The 27756-nt window shown below is 38.3% G+C and overlaps 1 protein-coding gene across 1 annotated transcript in view; it reads left to right on the top strand.

The window, feature by feature from the left end:
- The window catches only part of PLCXD3 (phosphatidylinositol specific phospholipase C X domain containing 3), a 139942-nt gene extending 112579 nt beyond the window's left edge, over positions 1 to 27363 (top strand). Inside the window, exon 3 of the mRNA XM_033111138.1 lies at positions 26202 to 27363. Within this exon, the coding sequence (XP_032967029.1) occupies positions 26202 to 26355 (154 nt within the window). The 3' untranslated portion in view covers positions 26356 to 27363. The remainder of the gene's footprint in view (positions 1 to 26201) is intronic.
- Positions 27364 to 27756: the final 393 nt, after the last annotated feature.

Below are 27756 nucleotides of genomic sequence, written 5' to 3'. Positions count from 1 at the left end.
CTACTTAAGCTTAAGGAGGAAATAAAGGAAAAAATGGAGGAAAAAAGCAAGTGAAGAGGGAGCCTCCGAAAGAGATAGGGAGTGCAGTAGATGTAGGGTCGAGTGGTGGGAACTGTAGCAGAGCTCTCCCAGTACATCCCTTATGAGTGAGATCTGCTATAGATTTGTCTGAAATCAACATACCTCCTTCATTTTTTAGAAGTAAGTGGAGAGGAGAAAGTAAAAGAATGAGAGAATTGGGCTCTTCCAGAAGGGGAGAGTGGAAGAGACCATAAGCCGGGTTTAGGATGTTTTAAGCCCAGTCACATACAGGCTTCCCATTGTGGAAATGACCTTGAATATTTTAAAGCAAGGGTACCCAACGAGCATGTTGCAAAACTTCATGCTGAGCTGTGAAATCTTTATCAATGTGTAGAATTTATTTAGACTTGGTTGTGAAAATAAAGAAGCAGGCTGCCCAGGATGTTTACTACATGAAGAAAAAAGGACAGCAGATATTCAACTCAACAGGAGAATGATTTGGTATTCCCAGCTCCTTGGTACCTTGAAGATAAAAATATTCTTTGTGAAACTATGTAAAAACGTGAGGAAGTGGAATCTGTGTTCAGATTATAGTATCTTGTGACACAGGGGGACAGTGGAAACTTCTGGCATGGGATGTATGAGTGGGATCTTCATCAACCTCAATCATTGTGAAGTCTCCTGCAGACAGATATTAGAACAGATTGGGCAACACGAGGTACAGCTGAATATAGTTTTCTGCAACAAAATGGTGCAGAACACTAAGAAAAACATGAAAGCTGCATGTTTCCTGGACCATTCCAGAACTATGCTTAGATGTTTACAGGTACAGTCGGGGCAAGCAAAGAGCTGAAGGACAAGGGACGAATGCAGCAAAAACTCGCGTTTTAAAGTGTCATTTAAATCTCCAGAGTACAAGAACCACTGCTTTAAACCCTTGGGCCATTTTATGCAGGGACAGTGCAGGATGCTTTTGTCAAACTCTCACCTCCAACTCCATACCTCCCCATGAAGCAGGATATGCTTTAGTTGCTGCAGTTTAAAGGAATGTTGATTTCTCAGGGATAATATCCTTTTCACACACTCTGTGGCAGCATTTAGTGTAACCAAAGGTTAAAAAACTCCATCCACTATACTCAACAAGACTACTTACTTGACAGCTCTGAATTTGGGAGAGGTTGTTTCCCTGAGAATGGCAGGCCTTCTTAGGAGCTGTTTGATTATCAAAATATACTTTTCATCCAGGCATAGCACTTTGAACTTCTGATTGCTCCTTTGTTCCTAACTGCATGTTTAATATCCTAAGAGCCTCAAATGAGCCCAGCTGTCCTTTAAAAAATAATTCTTGACTTGGAAACAAAAGAACAAACATGAAAACAGTGTTCTGGGCACCTAACCACTGGAGAGAACTAGAGTGCTTCCCCTTGCATATGCAGAACTGGTAAAACATACTTGTCAGTATCTAGAATCTTCCTAATATTTTTACACTGACAGTCGTTATCTGTTGGTGTATATTGTTTACAAATCATAGGAAAGATGAACACATTACAATCATCTAGGGATTTTGAATTATATGTTTTAGGTAGTTCCAGGATAATTAGAGCAAGTACTGGGATGTGTGATTATTACTCGACCTTGTTAAACCCTACCAACTTTGCACTACCCCAGGCATGCTTTCCAGAGCTCCGTATTTCTATACTTTCTCTACAAGTGGTGGCTTGTTCTCATTCTCAGGCAGTTTAAAGTCTCTCTTCTTCTTTGCCAAGCACTCCTGGAGCAGCTACAGGTCTCCATCTCTCCCAGAGCCTTTTTACTTCGTGAGCCTGCATTTTAGAGACTGCTAAGCACCTCGTGTAGTCACCATCACCTCTGGCCCAATGTTCTGGGGATCTAAAACAAAACAAAACCAAAAATCCCAGTAACTTGCTCTTTCTGTAAGCTGTCATTTTATATGAAGGTTATGGTATTTCTGGGGAAAGGAAATCTGTTTCACAGCTAGAAGTCCTTTTATCATGATATTTACAAAAGCCTCTTTGTCTTGTTAATTAACTAGTTAAACTAAAGCAGTAGATATTGACATTACAAAAGACTACCAGGAATGGCTGGATTTTTTTCCACTTTCCCACACTTGCTCAAAATCCTGTTCTCATTCTTGTGACATCAGATATAAAAATACAAAAGATGAATACTTGACAGGATTTATCAGCTATGCTATGATTTCTTCTTTTCATGCTCCTGCCTGCATTTAAGATGATGGTACATTGGGGTCCATTTGGTACCCTGATTAGACCATTGTATCACACAAGTAGCCATACCTTGGTTTGGAAAATAGCACCCAGAACCCCTACTCCTGACTCATTTAGGAAATGAGGCTAATTCTATCACCTTACTGCACACAGTGAGAAACGCTTTGCAATATATAACACTTCATGGGATTCTCTAATCATTTGAAAAAGTATTTGTTTCTCCAAATCCCCCTCAGAACTGCCAGGGAACATGTCTAGAAAATCTCCACCAAACCAATTTCACTGAGTGCTTTGAAGGAGCACCGAGTACTTTTGACAGGATCACCCACCATCCCTGAGTGACGGCTGTGACAGAGGCTGGTGTCCTCACTACTAGGACAGGAAGGAAGCAAAGAGTGATGAAGCCAGCTACGTTCATTTTTTATGAACTAGTTTTCGTTTGGGGACTATTTTGTTTCTCTCTCAGTCTTTTCTTTCTTGCCCCTACTTTGTGGTTCTTTGAGTAATAGTGCCTCCACTTGGTCTAGTGTTAGAACAGGGAAAACCTGGGACCACTGCAACTCAGGGCAAACAGATTAGGCAGAAGATAGTGAAGCTGAAGGCCAGTATGAGTTTGATCTGGGCTCGCATGTCCTCCACTAATATCTATCACAATCAGGAACGGCTCTAGGCTGATCACCTGATCGCAGGATGCAGACCCGGGTGCATCAAGCTTCCTGCCTTTTGGACCTCCAAGTGCAGTGAGAAAGGCTGGCAGAGCAGTAAATTGTTACAGAGCCACACAAGTAATACAAGTATGATCAAGGTGCTGTAAGAGTTCAGAGGTCAATAATTTTGTCTTGAAGTGAAAAAGGAAAGAGCCATGACACTGGTCTAATAAATGCCCAGAGCAGACCAACTCTGCTGGGTGGCACACTTTGCTAATAGTGGACCAGAGATCATTTTAATAGATGAAGCATGATTTTTCTGTGCTGAGGCATTTCTTCAATAGTTTAATTTGGAAAGTTCTAAATATTCATTTAATAAAAAATGAGATACCACTGCACACCTATTAGAATGGCTAACATCCAGAACAATGATGCCACCAAATGTTCCACCAATTGTGGAGCAATAGGAACTCTCATTCTTTCCTGGTGAGAATGCAAAATGGAGCAGCTATTTTGGAAAACATTTTGGCCGTTTCTCACAAAGCTAAACCTAGTCTTAACAGATGATCCATCAATCTCACTCCTAGATATTTACTGAAATGAGTTGAAAACTTATGTTCACACAAAAAGCTGCACTTGAATGTTTATAGCAGCTTTATTCATAATTGTCAAAATTTGGCAGCAACCAGAATGTCCTTCAATAGGTGAATGGATAAACAAACTGTGATACATCCATACAAGGGAATATTATTCAGTGATAAAAAGATAGGAGCCATGAAAGGCATGGAGGAAACTTAAATGCATATTAAGTGAAAGAAGCCACTCTGAAAAGCCTACATATTGTATAATTCCATCAATATGACATTCTGGGAAAAGCAAAACTATACAGACAGTTGGTTAGTTTAGTGATGGCTGCACAACAGTTGAATGTACTTAATGGCCACTGAACTGTGCGCTTAAAACGTTTAAAATTGTAAATACTATGCATATTTTACACACACACACATACACAACTAGGGACAGTTAAAGATCAGTGGTTGTCAAGGGTTTAAGGGAAAGGAGGGTGGGTTAAATAGTGGAGCACAGAGCATTTTTAGGGCAGTGAAACTGTGACACGGTAATGGTGGATTCATGACATTATGCGTTGGTCAAAACCCATACAACTGTATAACACGAAGAGTGACTCCTAATGTCAACTATGGACATCAGTTAATAATAATAGGTAAATATCGATTCACTGATTGTAACAAATATACCACACTCATGCGAGACGCTAGTAATAGGAGACACTGCGTATGTGCAGGGTGGTTTATGGGAACTCTGTACTTCCATGCAATTTTTCTGGAAACTTAAAACTTATTTAAAGAATAGAGTCGTTAAAAAATATTCCATTTGAATAAAACCAAATAAGTATAGAGCAAAAATTAAATATGGAGTTGGCCATGAGTTATGTCAATTTTGATTTAAACAAGAGTCAAAATCAATAAAAGTTAGTGTCTTTAAACATATATATATGTGTATATATATATATATATATACATATATATATGCAGTACACATACACAATTAAGGGAAAAAAATTCAACATGATTAGTAATGGGAAACTTTCCAAGATATTTGGTTGTATGCATAGCTGTTTTTTTTTTCTTTCACCAATGGTTTGAGCTGTGTACAGAAAACAATTTTTTACTTCATGAATATTCTCATTCTCTAGACTCTCTTACCACCTTGCTATTCCAGTTATTGCCTTGTGCATCAGAGGAGGTAACATGAGCTAAACTAGACCCAGAGTGGTACGGAGGAGAGGGATGCACTCTGGAGAAGACTTGAACGTAATGAGGTTACAATTTCATCTCTGCCACTGAGGGAAAACAATGCCAGGGCAGGGTACTCACCCTTCCTCATGCTCATTTTCCACGTTGGTCCAATAACAGTGTTGGACTACGTGATGTCTAAACTCCATTCTTGCTATCAAGTTCTTCTGTCTTGTCCAATTAAATTTAGCAAAGATATAATTTGGAAAACCTTAAAGAAAACCCATGTCTGCAGAGATAATTTCGTTTTGAGACAAATCTAATGTTGACTTACTTCATCAACTACTATTTGGACTTCCAAAAAGAAAATACATCAGTATCTTGACTACCCTGACTGGGTCAAAGTCACCCTCTTATACTCTTAGAGAACCATTTAGCTTCCTTCCATATCTCTCACCACAGCTTGTAATTACACTCTTATTCTTGAGATTAACTTATTAATTCCTGTGCGTGCACACACACACACACACACACACACACACACACACGCACACATACACCACTAAATTTGAACTATGTAGAGCAGGGAATGCATTGATTTTATTCACCATTAATTTCCCAGTGCCTAGAGCCCAGGGTGGGTGGGCAGTACATCTGTATTGAATCAAATGGATTAAGTAATGAATAAATTAATAAATATATTAGTTTAATGCAACACAAATATAATTTTTAATCATATGAAGTAAAACAGAATTGTGATTTTTAAAATGTACCTTACTCTGCATGAATTAGGAATTTTTCCTAAGTGATGTCCAACATAGGTTGCAGGTTTGAGCTGAAATTTTTCCAACAGGAACTTAGGAACTTTAACTTTTAGTAACAAATAGCAATTTCTTTTACATAAATAATCTGCTATTAATTGATGTGAGCTATAGTTATCAGTAGTATTTATATATTTCTCATCTAAACTAATTCTTAGGCAAACTAATGAATTACAATTAAGTTCTAAGAGAAAATTAATGGGAGCTCTGCTGAGTATAAAACTTATAACAAAAATAACTATTTCCTTAGGTGGCAGAATGCAAACACGTTTTTTATTTTAGAATCAAATAGTTCTTCAATTGATGATTTGGTTATTTGGAGTTCATATTTTCTTTCTGCTGTAAAAAAAGAAACTGAAAAAGGTAAAATGTCCTACCTTTTATTGGAATGCCAGCTGAAGAAATCTGAAACCTTAATTATTGAGTCTACTCTTTTTAAAAATAAGTTGTATTTCTGGATGGTTGGCTTGGCACTTATGCTTTTGGTCAAATATGTCGATAAACTATTGGACAGACTACACTTTGCCTTCTTCTGTCCTGTGTTCATGGAGATGATTCTAAATGTCAGCTTAATGCCTGCCCTTTATGACCAATGTATTATATTATTTATGTTTTAGAACTCCATCTGAAATCATTCCTTTTAAACATGCCCATTAATTCAGAACATCAATTTAGAAAGATTATTTTTTCAGTCCAAGATAACATTGTATGGCAAATGAAGAACCATAGATGCCATTTAAAACTTCGAGTAAATACAAGATGATAAAAAAGCAATACAGTTTTTTGTTACTTACCTGAAATTGAAATAGATGCCTGAGGTGTAAAAAAGAAATTTTCTTTTCAAACAAGTCATCTAGTTCAGCTTAAGCAAGAAAATAACACAATTCATGAAAATGTTTGCTTTGTGTATAGCAAATATATTCTTGGGCTTTAGGGAAAAACGTTTTAATGACTGACTTGACGTTGAAGAACATTTTCATTAAGATCAGAAAAATGTCAGAACTCACTATTAGCGGATGTCATTTATATTCTCCAGGATTAAGCATATTGGATTTTCATTGTGATTAAAAATATTCTGTCTAGAGAATAACATGTGTTATGGTTTTAAATTATTCAAATCCAATGCTTAGGATGTAGATACCCACTGAGTTTAATGATTTTTGTAGTTGTACAACATGGAACCACCTACTGGGATTAGAAATTTTGACTTTAGAATTGAATCGACCATTTATTTTAGACAAAAGGAAGGCACTTACTTTGCATATAAACAAAGTTAATTTTCCTTTTGCCTAACAGCAATTCATTTTCAAAATATTCATGGGCTACTTGGAGATATTTTGTTTTGGCTTTGAGGTATTTTTTCTGTTTATGTAAAAGATTTTGAACCAAATCAGCTAGATTTCAAGTAAACATAGAATGTTTAGACTGTGTAATAAAGGATAGTCCCTCCATTTGAAGGAAAAAACATGCTCTTAATATCTTTAGTCCAATTTCCCTATATCATTGTGTATAAAGTGTTCTCCACATACCTATACCTTAGAAGCACAGTAAGCAGGTAAGAACCCAGGGCAGGAACAGTAGAGCTGTAAGGATCCTACAGCTTGTGTGGAGTTGGAGTGGCTTTGACAGCATGGGTGTGTTAATAGCAATGAGTTAATTATCATTCAACTTTTACACGCTTCTGATGAAAAGAAAATCTGTTCTCACTCTATACTTACATTCAGGTAAAGACAGATTTTTGAAGCTGCCAATTTTTCAGTTTTGAGAACATCCAAGACCCATCCTGCCATCCACCATTATTCTTACTTTTGTCCAGAAATTTTCCTTCTTAGATAAAATGAAAAAAATAAAAAGGTAGGCCCCATTGCTCATGTTTTTTCTGTATCTGAAGCAAGGATTTTAGCTTACTGAAATAACTAAGTACATTATAAAGTCTTATATATTTTAATTTTGGAATCAATCAGGTCCTTTGTTTCTATTGATTTACATTTATTTTTATGACACAATATTTTTTTATGCCACAATATTTTTTTGGGGGGGATGGAAGGGGAACAGGATTTTATTGGGGAACAGTGTGTATTTCCAGGACTTTTTTCCAAGTCAAGTTGTTGTCCTTTCAGTCTTAGCTGTGGAGGGCGCAGCTCAGCTCCAGGTCCAGTTACTGTTGCTGTTGCAGGGGGCGCAGCCCACCATACCTTGCAGGAGTTGAACCGGCAACCTAGTGGTTGAGAGGACGCGTTCCAACCAACTGAGGCATCTGGGAGCTCAGTGGCACAATATTTTTTTTGAGAGTTTTGCTTCTGTTTTAAATTTTTTTCCTACACCAATTGCTTTTGACTATTGATATATTAAATCAATGTGGAGATGCTGATAATAGAATATACATGTTAAATTTGCAAAGCATTCTGGACATTTAATTTTGTATGTTTAATAAGACATAGTTTGTGAACCTTCATCTTAATCATCAAACTGTTCTTTGGCTCAGGCTCTTTGGGACCCAGACTTTCTGTACCATTGTTAAAGAGTTTGGTGGACAGAGTCAATAACATCTAACTAGTGCACAGCTAGTGAAACTCGGGCAATTTCCTGAGTGTGTGGTTAGGTTTTCTGGTTTAAACTAGAAACTTGAAGATCTCCTTTTCACACCCTCTTCTGAGCGCTCTCTTCAGCACCTAGGACAGTGCCTCGGTTGCCTAGGACAGTGCCTGATACGCAGTATGCTTTAACAGGATCAATCGAAAGCTGTGACATCACTAGCCAGAAGGATCCCAGAGTGGGATACACTGCTTAAGCTTATGTCACCATAGATTGGTTCATTAGAGGATACATAGAATATCCCATAGGGGAAAGTGCTCTCAAAATCACATCTGCATGCTGCTATGCTCATTTCTAAAAGGGGCAGATCCCTTCCCAGATTTGTTCTTGAATAGACAGATGAGAAGACAGGAGCCCACCAGACCTCAGCCCCATAATCAAGTCTCATTGATTACAACGAATAGAACAAAGCCTTTGTGTGGATGGTGAAAACTCCAACTGAGAGAGGGCTGTGGCCTCATCTTGAGCAAGAAAACACGACTAAGAATTAACTCCTTTGCAACCCACTTGAGTTGTTTGGTCCCAAAGCAGCATGCTGAAATCTGTTTATAACCTACAGGTAGGTAGTAACTGGATGACTCCAACTTCACTTAAGATTCAAGTTATTTGAGAATAATAACATAGGCGATAGTCTAACTAATGTAAAAAGAAAGAATGATAGATAGTCTCTTTTCTACCATGATCTTGACTATTTCTTCACCGTTATTTGTGGCTGCTAATAAGGTAAGAGGAATGATACATAACCAAGGCACGTTGGGTGAACACACATTGAAAACCCAATGGCAATCCAACACATCTGCAAGTAAAAGGTTCAGCTAAGGGCCAGGAGGCTTTCCAGTTTATACAATTCCAAATAATTCATTTAATTGGAACAACTTAAATTTGGAGGGCACTTGAAGTTTCCAAGGGTGTTCACAGTCATGATAATATCTGAGCTTCCTAATAATCCCTGCACATTGCACAGAGACAGTTAGTGACTTGCAGACATGGTTCAAATGGAGTCACAGTATTGGTTTTAAAACTGACTTTTATAGTCAGGAAGGAAGCCGTTCGTGCTGGACATAGATGTAGCAGGGTAGAAATGTGATGTTGATGGTGTTGTCCTCCAGGGATAGACTGTAAGTAGTAGAACCAGGTTTAGAATCAAGGATTCATAATTCTCAAGTTAAGCTTACTGATTTTGTTGTCCACTTAATTCCACTAGATGTAATAATATAATATAAGAAAAGTAAATCAACGTTCTGAACCTTTATTCGTCAACAGGAATAGTCATGGGCAGCATTCAAAAATGGTATTTTAGCAGCAACATCTTTTACATTTATTTACAATACCTTACTTCAGTAGGATATTATCAAGGATTTGTTTGTTTCTTTGTTTAATGGAAAACCCTTTCTACCCCTAAAATGAAACTGAATACCAGGATTGAAACCTGTTATAAAATACATTTTAGTAGTAGTAGCTAGGGAAGCCACACATTTGAACATATTTTCAAACACTTTCTACTTAATGGCTTCCCGTGAGATGTGAGTTCCTAATACAATTAACAGCAACATTCTTTAAGTCACTTCCTGCTGATTTCAAATTTTAGTTGAAAAGTAGGCAGTAATTCTTTCACTTGACAATAGCACTGTCCCTCTGAAACAGGTCCCCATCAGAGAGAGTTTGACGCCTCGGGAGAAGATTCTTCCCTGGCCTTGCCTCTCCTGAGAGCAGGGAGGGCGAAGCTATTGAGCAGCCGGCCCCACAGTGTTGGAGACAATGCCCATCATGGCACATTCCTGTCTAATTCACTTCCGACTTCCCTTCGTGGGTTCCTTTCCAATTTGAACTGGGGCCGTTTGACAGAAAATGTTCCGGTCTACAGTGGTACAGAACGGACGAGATTTCTTTAACTGTACTTCTAGTCTAGAGCAGAGAAACGAAGAGCCCCTGGCATTCACATTATTTTACTTTTGTTTAATATATTGTGTCAATTATATGTAAAATATATGTCGGTGCTTCTAGGGTAGTTTTGATACTTGGGTATGTTAGTTATTTACTTGCATAGTATCATGTTATTGTCTGTTTTCAGGGACACTGTTTGCAGTCAAGTTCAAAATCTAGTTGTAGACAAACGCACTGATATAAGGCAGTGCATGCTGTCCGCCTCATTCCCTGAATGAAACTGCTTCTTCATTATCTCACAGAGGTACAACTGATGGAAGGACCTAGGAAAGCAGCATCTACTATGTAAAAACATGCAGTTAATGCAATTGTAGGTGTGACTATAGAATTTTGGAAGTTAATTGAGATTCCAGAAGACAGACAAATACACACACACACACACACACACACATCAGAACCTCTTTTCTGAATTTTCAACAGTTCTTCCTGTCCCCACCAGAAAGCTCTTCTGGCCTTCTCTATGCCAGTATCTTTCCTTCTATTCCCACCTGAATCAATTTTATAAAAACTTTTAAAGACTTACCCCTACAAACCTCCCCTGAGATGACTGGTCTATGACGAGGAAGCATTTTATCTCACCTTTTGGGGAGGGGCATTTTTATTGCCTTATAGATTAAAGTAAAGGGAGATTTTAATGAAGAAAAAAGTGTAGCAGGGGTTCTTTTAGGACCAAATTGTCACACACTTACCTACAATACAACAAGACACAGTTGCTAATAATGTTCCTCTTTCATACAGCAAATTCTATGTTCAGTGACTCTTAAAATCAATAGCTAGTTAATTAATGGCTTAATTAAAGCTACAGTGAGCAGCAGCCCTGAGGAAGGGCAGCATTATTGTCATTATGTCATCTTGCCAAACGCTGCTTCTGTGTTCACTAAGTGTAGACTCAATCAGGCAGGTGGATAATTTACACAGGCATATGTGATTTCAAATATTGAAAAATGTATATTCTTCAAAAATGTCTCTGAATCTGCACAAATGTCTCTTATGTTAACATCTTAAGTCTAAAATAACCCAGAGGAGACTTACCTGGTTGGCTAACATCCCCTGACAATACCATTGGTACTGCCAGCTGGAACTACCTCCTGGAGGATCAAAACTTCCATATGTCTCATGCGCTCCCACTTTTTAGTCTCCAGCCCCTATCCAGCCTCAGACCACTCTAGCGGGCTTTCCTACAGTTCTGGTGGGATTTCAGCTCCTGCATGCTTTTTCTCTTCTTTGGCATCAGAGAGAAAATTCCCTGAGGTGAAACGCGAGAAGAATGTGTAAGGTAGCAAGCTTGTGTTGACTCTTCTAGAAGTAGCGTTGCTTTCCCTCCACTAGTACTGCCTGATACCTTCTGCTTCCTTCAGAAGGAACTGTTAAAGAATTTCAGGCAAAAGGTGATGATGGAATGAGTTTGAGGCATTACTAGAGAAATAGTCCAAAAAATCTTTGACCATAATAAGAGAACAATAGCACCCAGAATGAGGGTGCTATACTCTATAGTTAGAAAATTGCACAATACCTCGTTTGGAGGAAGTATAGATGAAGTGGAGGATTCAGAAGAGAGTGGCAAGGACAGTAAGAAGGCTCCAAACTGAATTATCTAAGGATAGGAAATAGGATGTTTAAGATGGAAAGGGGGTGATACAGATGGTAGGGAAGGAGAGTCCCACTTATTTTCAAATATTTAAAGGGATATCATATTGAAGAAAAATAGACTTTTTCTGGGTGAACCTAAGAAAGACTAGTGGGTGGTCAGAAAGAACCTTCTAATAGTGGGAGCAGTTCAAAAATGAGAGGGTCTGATTCAGGAGGCTATGATAATTTCAGGTCCCTGAAACATATGGCAGAGTTGAGCCCTTGAAAAGAGCGCTGGACTGCAATAATCTAGAACAGTGTTCTGTAGACCACTAGATGTCCATTGGTGATTTGTAGGAAGAAATAAAAAGGATATGTATGTGTATGTGTGCTGGTGGTTGTGGGACTGTTCTTGGGTCAAATAAGTTTGGGAAACACCAGTTTGAAAACAGGGAAATACGCATTAAGTTCTTAACCTATTTCAATAATATCTTAATGTCCTTAATATGATAATATGCTTAAGACGCTATTATGTGTACTGTGAACATCAAAGAGGCTTCAACGTTACCTAAATGTATTTGACCAAAGGAATATTTATTTGTCTTAGGAATATCTTTGAATATCTCATGAAACATTGTCCCACGGAACTCAGTTTAGGAAACATTGTTATAGAGAATGTGGTCATTGTTTATAAATGTCTTAAGGACATTTTCAAACCTGATATATTCTGACACTTTTGTAAGGGTGGCAAGGAGGAAATATATAAGGAAGGATGTATTAGCAAAAAGACACACATATGATACTTGTATGGTTTGGCAATATTTATTACATGTTATTAACTTCCTAGAAATTTTCCATGTTGTCAAAGAATGCTAAAGTGGACAATTTAAAAAATGTCAGGTAACATAATTTCCCAAAGATATAACCAACAGATGATAGAATGGAAAACACTCTTCTCAGACTAATTGACTTAAAATTTTGTACTCTTTTGGTATATTAAAAGACTCTGACTTTGTAAGACCTCTGTCAGGAGGAAATTATAGAATTAATAGCATAGTGAATATTATTCTCTTACAGAACAGATGACATATTCCCCTACCCTTTGCACCTGCAATTGTCACTGATTAAAGGCGAAAAGGCCAAAGAAATTACCCCTGATAATTATGCATGATTACATTGGCCCATAGATACACAAACACATTAGCATCTGGGATATTATGATCAGATTAAATTCTGTTGTGTTCATTCTGCCTGTTAGCATTTTATCTCAGAATGGGAAATTTCTGTATTTGGGTTTTTTAAAATTGAACGCTATAATGGATGCTATAACCATACTCATCGTTGGGAAAAAAATATGTCTGGGAAATGGAACTGCACAAAGTACTATACACAAAAGGCTGTGATGATATAATACATGTCCCTCAGCTTCTGCTGGGCAGTTTGGACGGGAAAAGTCTCCCATCAGAGTGACCATGACAAATGTTTTCTTTAGAAGTAGGTTTAGATTTTCTGAGCCTCTGATACATTATTCAAACCTTAATGGTATATAGAGGAAAACCCTAATAGAAAACTGATGTAAGACTGTGTGGTCACTGTTTCTAAGTTTCGGTGGCCTTTTTTTCTTTACCAGAGGAAGTGGAGGTACCCACATGAGTTTACACAGTGTATGGCACTACACTAAGTGCAGTTTTTCTCAGGTGATTCCTTCCCCCGCACCCCCCTCCCCGAAAAAAAAAACCCTCAAGCCAGCCAATGACATGTTGCATTTTGGAAATGGAAATGTGGTTTTAACTTCTTCATCTCATTAAGGTTGCCAGAGGGCACTTTTGATTCCTCCTGGGGGTGAAGGAGAATCTACTGATCACACAATTTCCTGCCCTCTAAATTAGAGCCTTGTAGTTTGGGTTTCCCAAGAAACAGATTCTAAGATGCTGAGATTTGTGTGCAGAAGTTTATTCCAAGTTCTCTTGGGATCAATGCCTATGGGACAGTGAAGAAAACAGGACTGGGTAGAGGGAGAAGTTGGGTTGTGATGCAGTCAAACAAAGGCCTCAGTCAAACCTACAGGGAGCTCTGGAGCTTGGATGAACTTTCGGAGTTGAAGCAAATGATGTCATACTCATACACTCTTCCCCAAAGTGCACGTGTCTGTGGGCCAATGCAATCATGCATATTTATCAGGGGTAATTTCTTTGGCCTTTTCCTCTTTAATCAGTCATTGGATGTAGGTTGTCCCCAGAAAGGGTGTGTGACCTTGAGGTGACTTTTTGGCTGAACGCAGTTCTTGGACAGAAACTCAGCTGAGAGCTGACAGCCAACAACACTCCTGGCCACTGGAACAGTAAGTGCCTTCAATCTGGAAGGGAGGATCTGAGCAGCTCATTCACAGCAGTCACTACCCATCTATACCTAGAGCAACTTTTTCAGCCACTTGCTTAAAGTAACCAAAAACTCGGAAAAACGAACTAACATTTATTTAACTATGTGGTAAGCACTTTAAGCATTAACACTAAAAATGCAATAGCGGCTAAGATTTATTGAGTTCTCATCTCTCAGGTATTGTGTTAAATTTTATATGCATGTGATTCCACTTAATCTTCACATTAATTCAATCTTTTTATTCTCTTTCACGAGTGAGTAAATTGAAGCTAGAAAAAGTTAAGTGACCTGCCTGAAGTAACACAAGTATAACTGAGAGTACCAGTATTTGAATTCAATCCGTCCCAAAGTCTTCACTTTTAACCTCTGTGTTATACCACCTCAATGTTATAGCATTCAATTTTTGTATTGTTTTTGTTTTATTCTTGAAAAAATACTATGAAATATGTACCATTATTGCCCCATTTACAATGAGGAAAATGAGCACCTGGGAGGTTAAGTGCCCTCCTGAGGTCACACGTTGTTAGTAACTCAGATAAGGCTCTGTCTGTCCTAAAGCTCTTACTCTTTCAACTGTCCCCTGTATCGACTGCAGTCAGTCCATTAAAACTCTATAAATGCTCACTTAACATATGAGTCCTTGGAGGGTAGTTTTTATTTAGCCTCATGAATTTATAAGAGTCCGTGGAATATTTCCATTGGAATTGGAGTATATGCCAAGAAAGGACAGCAGCTAGTTCATGAGCCTAAAGAGGCTTCATGGACATCTCCGTTTTCCAGTGTTTCCAGGCAAAGTTTATAAAGAGCAATTAAGAAATCTCTATTTGTAGCAGTTCAGGTAATTCTGCAATTAGCCCCATAATTAAGGCAAGAACCATGTCTAATTCATCCCTGTATCCGCCCCAACAACTGCCACTTGGTAAGTACTCAGTAAACATTTGTTGACATTATGAAGGAATGTATGAATATGATGAGACCAGTAGTTCCCAGGATTTCACCACCAAGGACCTCTTACACCCTTTTCCATCACAGAGCCCTTCCCCTCTTAATAAATGTATATAAGGAATAACTTACTTCCCCATTGTAAAAATTAAAGGCACACAGACTTCCTCTTGAACCTTAACAAGTACTAGGTAGGTCAATACTAAACCTGAATTGATAAAATGACCCTGTCACCTTTAAAGAAAAGTGGCATTTCAGTTAACGTGTGACCACAGTTCATCAGTGACTGATTTCTGTCATGGCTTTCAACATTAGTTCCTCTGCTGTCCCTAGGTCCAGGAACCCCAAGCTAGGCACCGTTGAAAGCCAAGGGATAAATCTAGGTAGTTCTTGAGAAAATTTCTTTTCAGCACAAGTTTAGCAGCAGCTTTTTCGTAGCAAATGGAAATCTTTCCAAAGAGGAAAAAGGAAGGGCTGATGCCAACAGATAGAAACTGGAGGCTTTGAATAAAGTAAATTGCTTCGAAATTTGAATTCCCTGATTTCTGGACCATGTGCGCTGAGTGAGGCGCTATTTGGTACTGAGGAGGAGACTGAGGTGAGAATACTTGTTCCCATTCAGAAGTGTCCATTCTGTTGAGACTCCTCTTGAAGGAAATCCCATTGTCTGCCTCCCGGCAATCTAAATCTTAATGTACCTGATGGTCTCTTTGTTTAGAATTTGCGAAGCTTTCTTTCTCCCTTTGCTCCCTTACAAAATTAGCAGACAGAATAGTCTGCACAGCAGGAGGCCTTGTCAGAGGGCTGACTGAGCTCACATTCTGTCTCCTGCAGGGTTTACAGCTTATTCTGAAACATTGGCTGGGAGCAAATGATGAGCCTGAGGACACAGGACATTTTATGAAGTCTAAACATCATTTTTCTTGCAGTTTATGTGATCTTATTTTAATTGAAAATGGATTTTTTTAACGTTTTTATTCCATGCCACAATAAAAAAGGCTCCTGTTGCCATCATCAAAGGAAATGGATGGTGTCTTTTGCTTTGATTTGACTGCATTGCTATTTGTTAAACAAACACAGAAATAAAATAAACTAACAACCTGCCAGGCATAGGAATGAGGTGAAATATCTTCTGTGTACTCTTGAGGACTTGGAGCTTGTCCCTTTGACAACCTAAAGCAGCTAGTATAGTTAGGATAATGGCAAAGGTTAGTCATTGCCTGTGCCCAACGTTCCTGGTGGGACAGCAGCTCTCGGGTCTTCTGGAACATGTCTGCACTCGTGGCTGTGGCTAAGTCATATAACAACCCCGGACCTACGGGGGTACATTTGAATAGTACCCTCATAGATATCGTTACCTCATATGTGGGTATCTACCTCCAGAGTGTCATTATTCCTAATTTTACAATTAGGGGAAATCGAGACTCAGAAGGTCTGCAAAATGTTTGCAAGATTATAAGTAAAACACATTACTATACATGTTCTCTCTTAACCCCGATAAAGTTGATGTGATACTTTCTCTTTCTTTTTAATGAATTCCTCTCTCTCCTACTAGACTGTATGTATCAGGAGAGCAAGAGCTGTGTGTGATTCTGAGCACCATCATGACCTCAGCTCACAGAATAATGTGTAGCACAGAAGAGGTGTTTATAAATATTTGTTAAACAGATGTCTTTATCAAGCTACGAATGGAGTTTGATCTTGATTTGAGCAGAGAATCTGGGAGAGAGGGATTTCTTCCTTCCACAGCCACCAAGGGAAAAATTCAGATTGACTAACATATGTTTAGTGTTGCCTTTAATTATTTTCTGTTTTACACCTCAATAGTTGCAGTTATTTAAGTGTAGTTCTGTAAGTACATAGTGCAGGTCAAAGGAAGACCTGGGAAGGCTGTAGTCCCCCACTAAGGAGAGCGCAGGTCTTCGAAAATCTCCAGAGTTGCTTGTTAGGACATGGTTTTACAGATAATTCATGTGACTTAATTCTTTCTCTAAATGCAATTTTAACAGAAAAAAAGAATCCTTTATCAAATGAGCTATTTTCATTAGACATAAATCAGCTATGCTGCTTCCTGAACAGAAACAGGTTTAGTGAAAATGACAAGGCTTGTGTTTATGGAAGTTACGATTTATGACATACACCATTCAAAATACCAGAGGTTGTTTTGAAGCCCCTTCCAAGGTTCAAACCTACAGATGCAAAGGCCCTGCTTTTTATCACTGGATGCTTCGGTGCGTAAAATGCCAATCTTTTTTTGGTCTTTTCCTTTTGTCTTTTTGTTTCTGTTTTGTTTTTTCCTGCTTTACATTTTCACATGAAATATCCAAGCTTTCAGAAATAGCCAGATTGACAGGAAATCACATTTTAAAATATGTCAGACTTGATTTTAATTAGTTGCTTGCTCCTGGCTGACTCAGTTGTTCAGGGGATGAAAGACCTGTGATTATTATTTTGAACATTGCAGATCAACAAAGGCTGGGTTTAGAACAGGCAGATTACTCTGACACTTTCATAGTAATCTTTATCCCCCAACTGTATCAAAGAGTTCTGTAAAAGTTAATAATTTATTTTGAAGATTCTATTCCATTCAATAAAAGAAATAGTTCATTGAAAATTAAATGCATTCAAGTAAAATTCACCAGAAAACACAAGTATTTTATTATCCACAATTGTTCATTCATAACTACAAAGCATGACAGTTTAGAGAAATTAGAGAAGTAGCATATATATAATGCATTTGTTGTAAAAATATTATGTATACACACACTTGAACATGAATTTGACATGGATTCTTAAAAATTTCTAATAAAGTTAAAGAATTAAATTATATAATTATAATTAGTAATTAAAATTAATAACTAAATTAAAGAAATCTGATGAATTAAGTTTAATTCTAATAAACTTTATTTTTATAAACATGATGATGATTGCTGCTGTGATTGTGCTCGTGGCACTCTACGTATAATTCGGGGAAAGTCGTTTTGCAGATTGACTGGTCAGTTTGAAAATTTGCAAGTGAGACCTGCCAAGTTAGGAAAAGTTAAAATCCTTCAAGGTAGTTTCAAAGAAAACACTTTTATTTAGCAAAATAGCAGTGAATTCACAAACTAAAATCTGGTGCAGTAGCCACAGTGAAAAAAGCAGAGTAGCCCTTTCATGAATTGTATTACTGCACATTCTTCTATTCCAAAAGCAAATCTCTTGTTTCTAAAAGTAAAACCTCTTCATTTATTCAACAAATATGTATTGCGTACTCAGTCTAGGCCAGGCACTATGCTAAGACACAACGTGAGGAAACAGACACTCCTTGGTCTCAAAGAGATCGCAGTCTCGTTGGGGAGACAGATATTGATCACACATCAGTATAATTACAATTCTGACTGTTTTGAAGAAGCGACATTTAATCTATCACCTGAACGATGGATGAGTTGGCCAAATGAAGGGACAGGCAAGAAAACCATGCTTGGTTTCCAAAACAAACAAACAACAACAACAACATTTACAAAGTTTCCTGAGGAAAATTTGGCTGGTCAAGAGAAGCAAGACTGAAGATATGGCTAGACTTCCAAGATGGGGAGAGGGACTGGAGATGAAACAGGAGGAGCCAACAGCGGCCATTGTTCAGGGCCCTATAGGCCAGTTCAGGATTTTTATTTTTGTCCTAAAAGCACCGAGAGATAATTGAAGCATTCTGAGTAGAAGATTCATGTGAATTCATAAGTCAAGGTCAGCACATTGAGGGTGACAGAACTCCTAAATCTTTTCCTTTCATTCTTTTCAAAGCCAGTTCTCAAAGCCAGCACATCAGAAGACTTCTGATTCCCACATCTCTCTCCTCTTTTTGCTTCCTTGGAGAGCGATTTTCTGATTCCTGTAGACTTGCCTGTTTCTCTTCTAAGAAACCTGCACTCTGTTTGAAGATGCCTTCCCTCGAGAGTTGCACATTCCGGAGAAGGGCATTGAGGCTTTAAGTACCAAGTTTTTGTTCTGGACCTGTTCTTTTACCATTCATTTTGAATCTATGATGGGAAAAACATACTTGGATGTTACTTTGTGCCCAGGAACAAAGTCTTTCCAAGGGTATTTCCCCCAAAAGCCTCATCACCAGTCTTGCCCTGACAGCACCAGGACATCTCCCACTCCCCACCCGCTTTCTGTCTTTAATTGGAATTGTGAAAGTTGGAAAGAAATCCAGCAGGCTCACTTTTACATCACAACTGTATCATGGCAGGGTGTTGCTCAGATTTGCCTGCTGTCTGGCTTCTTTGAGACTCTGTATCTCCTGAAGAGGGCATTGTACAGGCTGTCACTCAGTGGATATTCAGTATAATAGTGCTTACAGAGAGCTAGGCATTCATCTAAGCACTTTACATGCTCTACCTACTTTAATCTTCATTATCATGCCTATTTAATAGATGGTGAAACTGAGGCTTACAGTCCTAACTGACTTGCTCATAATAAATGCTGGTGCTGAGACTTGAGTAGAAACAGTCTGGCTCAAGAATAGAGACCAGATTAGATAAATATTTAAATATTTATCTTGAAATGATTCTCCTGGTATCAGTGAGGTCTCACAAGTAAACACTATAAATCCACCATCTGATGCAAAAGAGAGATTAAGAGAAAGGGTGGCATTTATAAGACAACATTGCAATATTTGTATAATCACATTTTTCTATACCAAAGGAGATCATTCCATAAATAGATACTAAAATATTAATATACAAATTATAAGGTAATTTAATAATCTCTTCATATTACATAACTTTACTTAAAATGTTTTTTCTTCATAATGTTAGTGAACATTATTTAAATTTCTGCTAGTCACTTTTTGTCTATAAAAGCGAATACAACATGAAGGAAGGTAAGAAGGTAGGAAGGAAGAAAGGAAGGAAGGAAGGAAGGAAGGAAGGAAGGAAGGAAGGAAGGAAGGTAGGATGAATGAAGGTTTTTCAGGATCTCATAGCAATCTGAGAACTTTCAAAGGGAGACAATGAGCTCTTTATATATGAAGAGATACAAGTTTCAGTGTTATTAGATGGTACACTTTGTATGGAATTAATATTAGATTCTTCTTTGCGTGGGAAATCAAGGAACTCTTCTTTAATTGGACAAAATCAATGACGAAGTGTAAGTGCATAGAGAATGAAGCTCTCACACCAGAGGCTGTCCAAGGGGCTTCTTACCAATCTGGCCAAAATACCTTCCTGTTCTTCCACTAGTCCAATCACTCCTCCTACTGTCCCCATACCTCCATGGCCCCTACTCTCTGGTCACTTTTTCTTTCCTAATCGTATCATCTCTTTCATGCCCATATGCTTTTATTTAAAACCACTTTATTGAGGTCCGATTGGCATAAAAAGTTGTACATATTTAACGTATACAACTCCATGAGTTTGGGGATAAGTTTATACTGTGAAAGCATCACCACCATCAAGGTCATAAACATACCTATCACCTCCCAAAGTTTTTTCCTGCCTCTTTTATCATTTTTATTATTTTTTATGTGTGTATGGTAAGAACACTTAACATAGGATCTGCCCTCTTAGTCAATTTTAGTATACAGTACAGTATTGTGAGGAGGACATTATGCTAAGTGAAATAATATAGACACAGAAAGACAAATACTGTGTGATATCACTTATATAAGGAATCAAAAGTAGATTCATAGAAGCAAAGAATAGAATGGTGGTTGCCAGAGACTAAATAGGGGAAGAAATGAGAAGGGGATTGCAAAAACTGCAATTACTTTTGTACCCACTTTTGTACTAATATAGCCCATATGCTTTTGCATATGCTGTTTCATTTTCTTGAAATAACTTCCTTCCTCTTTATCTAAAGAGCCATGACCAAGCTCATATTTTACCTGTCTCGTGATGTGTCCCTTAAATTCCTCCTTAATTTCTCCTAAGTGTAACACATTATTTCACCTACTATGCTCCCACAGAATCCTGTACCCATGGCCTTTGTACCATATTGTATTGTCATGACTGGTTCACATCCATTGAGGTTGTTAGTTCCACAAATGTGTTGTTTTCCTTTTGGGTTCCAGAGATCGTGGTAGGTACAGAGGATGTATTGATGACTATGATATGATTTTTGTTTTATATGAACTGTAGGCACTGATAGAAATAGGCATGGAAATGGATACTTTCAATGCTATGTGAATACACAGTCATAGGACTATGCGTAAGACATATAACGCATAAAGAAAAGGGTTCATCAACCAGATTTGGACAGGAGGGATTGAGGTAATTCCTGAGCCAAATCGGGAAGCGCAAGCAGAAATTAGTCAGACCAAGAACAGTACTAAAGAAGGAATAGTATTTCATATAGAGGAAAGGCCTGGAAAAGTACTGAGGCATGAAACCACAGGGTGTTTGGGGGGAGGGGCAGAGGGGAAATTTCGGTATTACTAGAGAACAAATGAGCACGTAGGAAGTAGCAACAAATGAGGGAGGCTGAAGAAGGGTGTGTGTGGCAGATGGTGTGAGGAACGTATGGAGGGTCTCATCTGCACTGCTGAAGAGCTAGGTATATCTTGTAAGTGAGATAAGACTTTGTGGTTGTTCGTGTAGCAGAATAATGCACTCAGCTGAGAGAAAGATCATTCTGACTGTAGTGTAGGAAAAGCACAAAAAGGAGTGTGGGGCAGGGCTGTGACACCATCTCTCTGAGAGAGATGAAGAGCGTCTGACCTCCAGGATGGCTCCAGGGAGCTATAACTAAAACACTGTCTGCCACGAGTGTGCAATAATACATCTTTGTTGAATGAATGAATGAATGATTTTTTTGAATTAAAGTTTAACCACTTTGTCTTATACCAAGAAAATTGTTGTGTTGAGCCAATATTTTATTGCTGCTAGAGTAGGTTTTTCAGTTCACTTTAATTATGTATCTATCCAACACAAAGTAAGGTTGGAAATTGTCAATTAGCTATAAATCATGCATTCTCAGTGTCAATATTGCCCCCATGGGGTCAAAAACGGGGAGGGCAAATAAAATAATTACCCTTTTTATATACAGCAAAGATATGCAAACAATACACAAATAGATATACAGTCTATCTGTGGTATTAAATTTTCATGGAAGATGAGGGTGCATGGAAAAAATATTTTAAAAGGCTCAATGTGGGGGACAATCATGAATAAAGTTTTAAAAATGCTCTCTAAATAATTATAATAACTTGAGTAGCATTTGCTAGTTTTAATCCAGTATATTGATTCTATTTGTTTAACATAATTCTACTTAAGACTGTCTGAGTACTTGACATTCAATTTGGCATTATTGCTTGTTTTGTCTTAGGTTTCATATTAACTTTAGGAAAGTATATCTTAAACAGAAAAATAGAACTGTTCCCATTACTCAAATAAATTACATTTTAAATATAAAACATATTTCATGTGAGGACTACAAGTTCCTAAAGGATGTTTCATCAATCCTCAAAGCAATTTATTTTATAGAGAAACAGAGAAGAATACTCTTGTGTTCTCCTAACATCTCTCCATGGGGATAACAATTAATTGTTCTAACTTCAGGCCCATGAATTCTAATCTTAGAGTAGGAGAGGGCATCTGAGGAGCAGTTTCTATGATGATCACAGTTCTAAGATGGGGATTTGGTTGCTCAGGAATCTTCCATGACCTAGTACCCTGATACCTCGGGATCTGGTGAACCAGCTACTCGGTTAAGAATCAACACTGGCCTCAGCATTACTCTTATCTACTCTACCTCGTACCTCTCACCTGAGTTCGAATATATCTGTTGAACAACCATTCTATCCGTTACTCTTTTCAAAGAGTGTCTGCCTTTTCTAAAACACCAGGGTTTGCTACCTTCACAACAGGACTATATCATCTGCTCTAGCCAGTCCAGAGGAAAAAGTAATGGAATTCAAACCTGAATGGCTGCACACACATTGCCACAGCATCTGTCTTTCTAATGAACTTGAACAGACTTGTGTCTGTGCTCTAGGGATCCAGATTTTTCATTTTAAGACAGAATTCTCTTCTGAAACTGTGGCTGTGAGGACCAAATTACTCCACCTGTCAGTCTATTTTCTGAAGGCATCGGGCACTTCATATCCTTGGCCTTTTAGAAGCGACTGGATCCTCCTCTCTCTGTGTCTAACGGAAAATTGTATATCTGGAAAAACATGGATCAGCATTTTGAAGGTTCTACTCATAGGATGAAGTAGTCCAAGGCAGTTGACCCAGTTTTGCCTTAGATGGGTTGAGTTTGTTTAGACTAGATATACTTTCTGAGACTGGAGATATGCACACATATTACATTCCGTGTTTTAGCCTTATGAACACAGAAGAACGTGACTCCTTTTTTCCCTTGATTTTCATGACACTATATGCTCCTGATTTTCTTCCTACTTCTATGCCTACTTCTCTTTTTTATTGAATCAACTTTTCTACCCATCCATTAAATGTACTGATCTTCTCTTTTCTTCCCCCTCTTCAAAATCTTCCCCGGTAATTTTATCCATGCTCATAGCTCTAAATATTCTCTCTGTGGGATGTCTCCTGACCAGCTCTGTGTCCTGATTATCAAACGTGTACTTAACCACCAACTGAGATCTCAACTTGTGTGTCCCAAAGTCACCTCAAAATCCACATGTCTCAGACTGAATTTCATGAATGATGTTTACCTGCCAGAATACTGCTAGAAATCTAGGCATCATTCATGGCCTCTATCTCTCTTTCCATCTACATCCAATACCACCCCAATCAAATGTTGTCATTTTATCTCTTCAGTTTCTTTCAAATATATCACTACCACTGCAATTTTAGATACTAGTGTCTTTAGTCTGGATTGCTTCAACAGTTCTCTAATTGTCATTCCTGCCCACAGTCTTCCTCTCTCCCATTCATTTTTCCACACTGAAGACAATGAATCTCTACAAATTACAAATCATAGCATATTATTTCCCTGGTTAACAGCATTCAGTTGTTCTACATTTCTGAAAGCCCTCTATTGTTGTGTCCTGCACGACAAAAGTTGTGGGAAGCGAGGAGAGCGGCACAGGGTTAAGAAATACAGTAGCCAAAAATAGAGTGCAAGTGGGGCCAAATGACTCGAGCCTCAGAGGACTGAGCCCCGAATCTGTCCAATGCATAGCTTTTATTGATTAACAAATGAGGAAATAGAGTTTGTTAATCTCAAGATCTGTGAATCTCACACATTATACTAGGAAACTGATTCAAACCAATCACCCTTGCCTGCAAGCGGCTGGAACTGTAAGGCTCAGGATGTATGTACCTCCTCCAAGGGACAAAACCTTTATGCATATGAATAGATGGAGAACTGATGTTATCACATCATTGAATCTGTTCCCAAGCAGGATGTGGGAAGGAATGTAGCCACAGAGGCAGAAGCTCTCCTTAGCTGGGTGCCCACCTTTATCAACCCTGTGAGTTCTCCAGATGGCCCCCATGTGACTGTGCTTGGCTTAGGTTGTTCGTTCCTTTGAGGAATCTTACCCGTCATTGACTAACCAGCCATCCTTTGGGGCTAAGCAGGGAGACATAGGTGTAAGCACAAAGGTGAAGCAACGTCCATGAAAGGTACCGTCTCACAGACTCTCCTTTCTTTAGGGGCAGGAACGAGGGGACAGATGGGTAGGCTGCTGTGTGGCAACACTCTATCATCTGTTTGTTTTCTTATCTCTTCAACATTTTTAAGACTTCCTTATATTTTGTGACATAACTTCTTTGACAGTCCTAACCACATCATTCTTTCTTCCCCCTCTCCCCTTCTCGCTTTTTCCCTCTCCATCTCATCCAAGAATTTAATGTTCACATATGTTTCCTCCCACTTTCTTTGTTACTGTACTATCACCTCTCAGGTCCCAGTTTGCTTATCCCTTTGTCATGGAATCTTTTCCTGCTCCCTCAAGTCACAGATTTCACCCCAGAGTGCTGTCTTAGAACATTCCATGTCATTATTAAGATCACCTGTATTTGTGTGTTTGCATCTCTACTCCTAAGCACACACCATACTTCTGTCAATGAAGAAATGGTATTTCCTCTTCCTGAAAATTCATGACATCATCCTCCATCCCCAAGTCTCCCCTTTACTCAGCCAAATCTTCCTAATTGCTCCACGTGCAGCGAGCATTCTTCTGAAAAGTTTTCCCTGACTTCCCAGGCTAGGCTAGGTGACTGTCCTCTGCTGCCATGGTAATGAATCATCTTCTATAATGAAAGTCAGATCACTCCACTCTTCTGCTCACGGTCTTCCAAAGCTCCCCACTTCACTCAGAGTAAACCTCAAAACCCCTGTATAATATTCTGCAGGGCCCTGCAAGATCTGTCCCTTTCTTCATTATGTCTCTCACTTCATCTCTTACTCTTCTCCCCTTTCTCCAAGCTTCGGCATGCTACCACGTTAGGGCCATGGCAGTAGCTGAAATGCTTTCCCTAGAAGTTCACACGACCAACTTTCTTGTCTCCCTCTAACCTATGCACTAATGTCCCCTCATCAATGAAACCTACTAAACCACCCTATTTTAAATTGCAATTTGACCCATTCCTCTCTATCTGCACGCTCCTATCCTCCTTTTTCGGCTCCATTTTTATAGCACTTATTCCCTCCTATAAAGTGATATAATTTATTTATGATTATTTTTAATTACTGTCTCTCCTCATTAGAATGTCAGCCCCGCAAGGGTGAATATTTTTATCTGTTTTGTTCACTCAAGTTTTCCAAGTGCCTTCAGCGGAATATAATAGGTGTTCTGTAAATGTGTTTAAAGGAATGGGCTCTGGTTGTACAATATTAAAATTTTCTTCCTTTTCCAACTGCCTACCACCAAATTGTGAACTCTTTGGATGCAGGGATTTGTCTATTTTCAAGCTATGTCTATTTACAACATTTAGCACATTTCCTGAAAATAGTAGTTTTTTAAATAAATGTCTGCTAAGTGCATGTATTACCACCCCATAGCTTTGCAGAATTTACAATCACACCATGCCAGACACAAATACAGGTGTGAGAATGGTATTTTCTTTGTGGGAAAGCTTCACTCTAAACTCTCCCAGCATCTGAGATCTCCAAAGATGCAGAGACCGGCATAGACCAATATGGTGAATACTTCTCCTATAGAGTCTCTGCAGAGGTTGAGAATTTACCGTTGTACATTTGGCCTTATTCCTCCATTCTATAATTGGGGCATTTATTTTAGTAAGGTAGAAAACGAAAGGGAAGCCTGGGAATTGTGAGCTTGAAAAATCGTATCTTGCCCTTTGTGACTTCTCTTTTTCTTTCCTTTCTCAGAGCTCTTCCTGCCATGATGCAGTGGGTCCGCACGCAGAAGCCAGGAGAGAGTGGCATTAATATTGTCACTGCTGATTTTGTAGAACTTGGTGATTTCATCAGCACTGTCATAAAGCTCAACTATGTCTTTGATGAAGGAGAAGCTAACACTTGATAGCACCGTGTTGAGCATCCATGAGTAAGATGGGGAAGACTCAATGTATTAGGCATATTATCTATCAACATTCTGATTTTCCTATTCCACTGAGTCTCTGCAGGGATTAGGGCTGGTAGTGGGTGGGAAAAGGGGGAATCCATTTCTTGAGTGATTACTATCATAGTCGGCATTAGTATAAATATTTCATTTCCCTTTGATGAGTAAAATCTACTTCTAGTGTTAGACATTTAAAAAAAGACCAGAGAATTTTGTTTTTCAAAATTAGTTCTTGTAACGTATAACTCATGAGTGTTTATTTGATTGTGTTTCTGATTTCAACTTAGGGCTCCTACATTCTCTATATCCTCTAACTGAAACTTTCTGTTCCCTCTCTTGCTTGCTCTTTTTAATCTGATACTGTATGGGACTCAAAACAATTGAATGCCCAACAGAATGTTTATTACATTGTTGTACTGAAATTCATTTGTTGTGTGAGACTTAGTATAATAGTCTATAGTCATCTGCTACTGGGCAGTCATCGCTAAATTTTGTCATAGAAAATATGCATCAAATCAGTTTTCCTGTATCAGTAATATTGGAGGACATAGTCAGTGATTTTGTGTTATAATAGTGTTTCACAGTATTTCTATTTAAGGCAGCTATAAATATAGAGTAAATACTTCTTTGGAAGAACTATTAGTGCCAACTCCATAGTGAAAAATGGGGGACGGGGAAGAGATGGTTGCTATTTTAATTCAGGAATCTCTTAAATCATATTGCCCTGCAAATGCCCAGTAAATAAAAAATTATAAATGGTAAGTGTGTTAAAATCAGAGAACTCTGAAAAGAGCACTTACAAAAACTCTCCTAACAATTCTCTTGATCAAAAACCAAAAAGAAGAAAAGAGAGAATGAAAGATTGTGCAAGCTTTCCTCTCAAATTAGGATTTCCAAATATGTAATTCTAAATCCCAGATTTTGAGGAACAGACACATTTTTCAAGAAGTTTTAATTCATGTGTTTTATTTGAAGTTGAAGAAGGAAGAAAGGTGGCAGGAGTCAGAGCAATGTTTTTGAAACTACGTCCAGGAAATATCAAGGATCCATGAACCTTCTTTAAAAGATTCTTAAATACATGTAGTCTGATTAGACTTACTGAAAATGGGCACTGACTCATTCTTCTGGGTTCCTTCCTACCCTAGGGTCGAGAATGAGGCAGAGGCAAAAGTTTCTGTGGTCCAACATTTGATAGTCCGGGTCAACAGGGAAGAGAAATGATAATGCAACTTTGAGTTTTGCTTCCTCCTTGTTGTCTGGTGACATCTGACAATTTAAAAATAATCTTAAAGAGCACAATAACCCTTACTTATTTGCTTCAAGGAATAATGTGAGGCATATATAAAAATCTATAAAATTTGC

The sequence above is a fragment of the Rhinolophus ferrumequinum genome, chromosome 7, assembly GCF_004115265.2.
Source record: "Rhinolophus ferrumequinum isolate MPI-CBG mRhiFer1 chromosome 7, mRhiFer1_v1.p, whole genome shotgun sequence".
NCBI classification, from domain to species: domain Eukaryota; kingdom Metazoa; phylum Chordata; class Mammalia; order Chiroptera; family Rhinolophidae; genus Rhinolophus; species Rhinolophus ferrumequinum.
The sequence above is the reverse complement of the archived record's forward strand: the minus strand, read 5'-3'. Positions and strand labels throughout refer to the sequence as shown.